The 4,966-nt window shown below is 36.2% G+C and overlaps 2 protein-coding genes across 2 annotated transcripts; both read left to right on the top strand.

Annotated features, from left to right (window-relative positions):
- Positions 1-1,249: 1,249 nt before the first annotated feature.
- On the top strand, positions 1,250-2,592 carry LOC115961397 (probable leucine-rich repeat receptor-like protein kinase At1g35710). Its single transcript, XM_031080385.1, has 2 exons — positions 1,250-2,474; positions 2,572-2,592. The coding sequence occupies exons 1-2, from the start codon at positions 1,386-1,388 to the stop codon at positions 2,590-2,592; spliced, it is 1,110 nt and encodes a 369-aa protein (XP_030936245.1). The 5' UTR covers positions 1,250-1,385.
- LOC115959293 (MDIS1-interacting receptor like kinase 2-like) lies at positions 2,367-4,764 on the top strand. Its single transcript, XM_031077642.1, has 2 exons — positions 2,367-4,146; positions 4,226-4,764. Exons 1-2 carry the CDS (start codon positions 2,601-2,603, stop codon positions 4,516-4,518), a joined length of 1,839 nt encoding a protein of 612 aa, XP_030933502.1. The 5' UTR covers positions 2,367-2,600; the 3' UTR covers positions 4,519-4,764.
- Positions 4,765-4,966: the final 202 nt, after the last annotated feature.

The raw sequence follows: 4,966 nt of genomic DNA, 5'->3' as shown, positions 1-4,966 counted from the left end.
ATCCCAAGCCATTGATCAGATCCACTTCTCTTCCGCCGATTAGACCCATGCCGACACTGTCCTCCTCATGAAAGCCCAGCTCTGTGATTGGTGATTTTTTATTTTGTTTGTGATTGGTGATTTTGTTTAGTTTGGGTTGAGGAAAAAGATAGGGTTTTTTTTTTTTTTTTTTTTTTTTTGTGTTGTGGACTGGTGGTGGTGGTGGTTGGTGGTTGTGGGTATGGCTGATGGTAGAGGTGGTTGTGGTTGGTGCTGGGGATGTTTTTTGGATAGTAGGATATATTATTTTATCGTAGTGGATATATTATTTTATTGTGATATTTATATTATTTTATTGTGTTGAAAGTTAAAATAGATTCATTACTGTAGTATGTGTGTAGGTAAAATAGATAGAGTAATTTTTTGTGATGCCAAATAGCTAAATTTTTAACTCCACTACAGTGAATGCTCTTATAAAGGTTGGTGATGGCAGAAGAATTAAAAGGTATTAGAAACTTTAAGGAAAAAAAAGTTATAAAAAACATTTTTTTATTAAAATAAATAAAAGAAAGGTGTAAGAAACGTAGAATGTCAAAGCTTGACTCCAAAGTCTTGTTATATGACTCCAAAGTTGTCTCTAGTATACAATTAAGCTAGATTTCTACAAATAACGAATCTAGAAAATTGTTACAATACAAATGAAACCCAAAAATACATAGAAATTTGTCGTGAGAGATAAGCCAACACCAAACAATATCACTATCTTTCTTTTCTCCTCATTTAGGGATGTTTGGTATATCTACTCAAACACACATTTTCAGTTTTTAAACAATATTACTATACACTTTTTCATCCATACATATTTTCACACATGTTTTCAAATAATAAGATACATATTTTTAAGTGCATGTACCAAACACCATAACCAGGTTCCTCACTGACTTTTTGACCAGCTGTTTTTCTTTTTTTATTAAAGGAATAACTTTTTAATTAGCGCTTATTTTTTATGAATTTACTTTTTGACCAGCTTTGAAACAAATTAATAAAGATAATTTCCGTATAATGATGCTTTCAGTGGGAGGAACAAATCCAAATTCATAGACCGGTTTTTCTCCGTTCTTTCGGTAACTTTATGACTTTTTTTTTTCTTTTCACACTAACTTTTTATGACTTTTTTTTTTATAAGTTTTTATTTATTTATCTTTTTGAATAGCTTTTTGACCAGCATCAAACGAATTGGTAAAGATAATTTCCGTGTAATGGTACTTTCCGTGTGAAATCTGTATCAAATCCTTTCTCTCTTACCCACCATCGTCAAAACTGATTGGACCTGTAAATAGTGCGGGGGAACGTAGACATTTTAAATAGAATTCTGAACCAGTTTGTAACTTGTAAAACAAAGAGCCATGGCATTGACTAACTTGAAAAAAGTGTTTTCCCTCTTTTCTCTGGTCGCGTTGGCCATCTTACATTCCTCATTCGATGTTGCCTCTCTTTCTGTGAATGAAGAGGCAGAGATGGATGCTCTACTCAATTGGAAAGCTAGTCTTCAAAATGAGACACAGTCACCCCTGCCTTCATGGATTCTCCTTCCTAATAATGCAACCAGTTCTTTGAGCAATCAAAATACAAGCTCAAGCTCAAGCCCATGCAGTTGGTTCGGTATTTCTTGCACCCAAGCAGGAAGTGTTACTACATTAAACTTGACGAACTCTCGCTTGAAAGGTACGCTTCATGATTTTCCATTCTCATCTCTCCCTAGTCTTGCTTACCTTGATCTCAGCATGAATGAGCTATTTGGTACAATCCCTCCTGAAATTAGTCACCTCTCCAAACTCAAATTTCTTGATCTATCCTTTAATAACTTTTCGGGGGCAATCCCACCGCAGATTGGCCTACTGATCAATCTTGAGATCCTGTCCCTAGCTGAAAATCAATTAAATAGCTCGATTCCTCCAGAAATAGGCCAGTTAAAGTCTCTCAATACCCTTTTATTGTTTGCCAACAATCTCCGTGGCTCCATTCCTGCTTCTTTAGGTAATTTGAGCAACCTGATTCACTTGTATCTCAATGATAATGTGCTTTTGAATTCCATTCCAGCATCTTTGGGCGATTTAAGCAACTTGGCTTATTTGGCCCTTTATAATAATCTACTCTCTGCCTCCATTCCACCAGAAATTGGAAACCTTAGCAATTTACTTGAACTTGATATAAGTAACAATAGTTTAACAGGTCCCATTCCTTATAGTATTGTAAACCTTGAAATGCTAACATTGTTGCAAGTGTTTCAAAATCACCTCAACGGCTCCATCCCCCCAGAAATTGGAAATTTAAAGTCCATAACTACTCTTGATCTCGCCAACAATCAATTAAGTGGTACTGTTCCAATTTTCTTGGGTAATTTAAGTTCCTTAGAAGTTCTATATCTTCGTGAAAACCAATTTTCTGGTCCTATTCCTCAAGAGATAGGAAATCTCACAAAGTTGACTACGCTGGTGTTGAATACAAACCACTTTACTGGTTTTTTGCCTCAAAACTTATGCCAAAGTGGATCTCTCCAAGGCTTTTTTGCATATGACAACCATCTCATAGGTCCAATACCAAAAACCTTGAAGACTTGCATGAGTTTAATTAGAGTCCGCCTTCAACAAAACCAACTCTTTGGGAATTTATCTGAAGATTTCGGTGTTTATAGAAACCTGCAATACATGGATCTAAGTTACAATAGATTTTATGGTGAAATCTCTCACAGTTGGAGTAGGTGCCCGCAACTAGGCACCCTGCTGATTGCTGGGAATGGTATTGGTGGTGGCATACTACCTGAAATTGGAAACTTCACTCAACTCCATGTACTTGATCTTTCTTATAATCGGTTGGTTGGGAAGCTACCAAAGGAATTTGGGAAGTTGACTTCTTTGTTGAAATTGAAGTTGAATGGAAACCAACTTTCTGGTGATATATCTCCAGAGCTTGGATCATTGACAAATCTTGAGATTCTGGATCTATCCAGTAATAGATTTGACAACTCGATCCCCAGAATTATAGGGAACTTTTTGAAACTACACTATTTGAATTTGAGCAACAACAAGTTTTGCCATGATATTCCAGTTGAAATTTGTAATTTAGCTCAGTTGTCCCAGCTAGATTTGAGTCATAACTCACTTGAAGGAAAGATACCTTCACAAATTGGCAAGCTTCACAGCTTGGAGATGTTGAATTTCTCCCACAATAACCTCTCTGGTTTTATTCCAATTGCTTTTGAAGAGATGCATGGTTTGTCATATGTGGACATATCCTATAATAAGTTGGAGGGCCCTCTTCCGAATACGAAAGCATTTCAAGATGCTTGCATAGAAGCACTACGAGGAAATAAAAGGCTGTGTGGAAATGTTACAGGATTGCAACCCTGTGTGGTAGGAAGACCAATTTCAAAGACGGGACCCAAAATCGTTTTGTTAATCATTTTCCCTCTTTTTGGAACACTATCACTTGTATTGATGTTTCTTGGAGTTTTCCTCATTTTGCAAAGAAATAGGAAGGACCCTCATATAGATCAAACGACTAACATAGACAATGAGAAAGTGTTTTCAATATCAACTTTTGATGGAAAAGCAATGTACAAGGAAATCATTGAAGCAACACAGGGTTTTGATGATATGTTTTGTATTGGGAGGGGAAAACATGGAACCATGTATAAAGCAACTCTAACATCAGGAAACACGGTGGCAGTAAAGAAACTCCAATCCTTGTGTGATGGTGAGATTGTACAACAAAAAGAGTCCTTCAATGAGATAAAGGCATTAACAGAAATACGCCACCGAAACATCGTAAAATTGCATGGCTTTTGTTCGCAATCACAACACTCGTTTTTGATTTATAAGTACTTTGAAAGGGGTAGCTTGGCCACAATTTTGAGCAGTGATGGAGGAGCAAAGGAGTTGGACTGGAATAAGAGGATGAATATCATCAAAGGTTTGGCTCATGCTCTATCTTACATGCACCATGATTGCTCACCACCAATTGTTCACAGGGACATATCAAGCAAAAATGTTTTGTTGGATTCAGATTACGAGGCTCATGTTTTAGACTTTGGCACAGCTAAGCTTCTTAATCGAGACTCATCCAATTGGACTTCATTTGCCGGTACATATGGATATGTTGCACCAGGTAATATACTTATTTCTTCAATCATTATAGAACATAGATTATATTAATACATTGGCATAATATTCTGCTTTTTTTGTAGAGCTTGCTTATACCATGAAGATAACTGAGAAATGCGATGTGTTTAGCTTTGGAGTTTTGGCTATTGAAGTGATCAAAGGAAGGCATCCTGGTGAAATCACCTCCATTCTATCAACTTCATCCGTGGAGGAGAATATTTTGTTGAAAGATTTGTTTGACCTACGCATTCCACCTCCCATGCTGCAGGCTGAGAATCAACTGATACTCATCATAAAGCTGGCAATTGAATGCTTGCGAACGAATCCAGAATCTAGACCAACTATGCACATGGTTTCTCGGGTGTTATCAAGCTGAAGTACACTTTCTTAGAGCCATCCACCGTCCGACTCTGACTAGGACAAGAAAGAACATGAAAGAATATGAATTTTATGGGGCACTATATTTTGTCAAATTTATGCTGCTAACCAGATCTTTAATTACGTACAAGTATTAATAATGTGTTGTTGGAAACACAGATTTAAGGGCATTGTGATTGTACATTTTTGATTGGCTATTTTGGTATATGCATAAATAATTCAAATGTAGTAAAAAAGAGATTAATGGTGATCTTTTGTTTTAGTCATTTATATTCCAACTGAGGCATATAAAAGGGTAGATGGAAAAATTTTAGTTTTAGTTTGCGCTTTGTTTGCGAGCCAATTGTCAATAACTGATGGTAACTATTCTTGTCTGCAAGATGTCATTGTCATTAGAGATAGATAGACCAAAAATTGTAGTTTAAAGAACTATTGTGCAAGAAACT

Source organism: Quercus lobata, chromosome 9 (genome assembly GCF_001633185.2).
Source record: "Quercus lobata isolate SW786 chromosome 9, ValleyOak3.0 Primary Assembly, whole genome shotgun sequence".
NCBI lineage: Eukaryota > Viridiplantae > Streptophyta > Magnoliopsida > Fagales > Fagaceae > Quercus > Quercus lobata.
Note: the sequence above shows the minus strand (reverse complement) of the source record. Positions and strands in the feature narration are given on the sequence as shown.

Excerpts from the sequence above, each read along its gene's own strand:
- LOC115961397 (XM_031080385.1), top strand. The coding sequence starts at position 1,386 with ATGGCATTGACTAACTTGAAAAAAGTGTTTTCCCTCTTTTCTCTGGTC. Across the intron at positions 2,475-2,571 it reads TCACAAAGTTGACTACGCTG|GTCCAATACCAAAAACCTTG; the intron begins GTGTTGAATACA and ends ACCATCTCATAG.
- LOC115959293 (XM_031077642.1), top strand. The coding sequence starts at position 2,601 with ATGAGTTTAATTAGAGTCCGCCTTCAACAAAACCAACTCTTTGGGAAT. Across the intron at positions 4,147-4,225 it reads ATATGGATATGTTGCACCAG|AGCTTGCTTATACCATGAAG; the intron begins GTAATATACTTA and ends CTTTTTTTGTAG.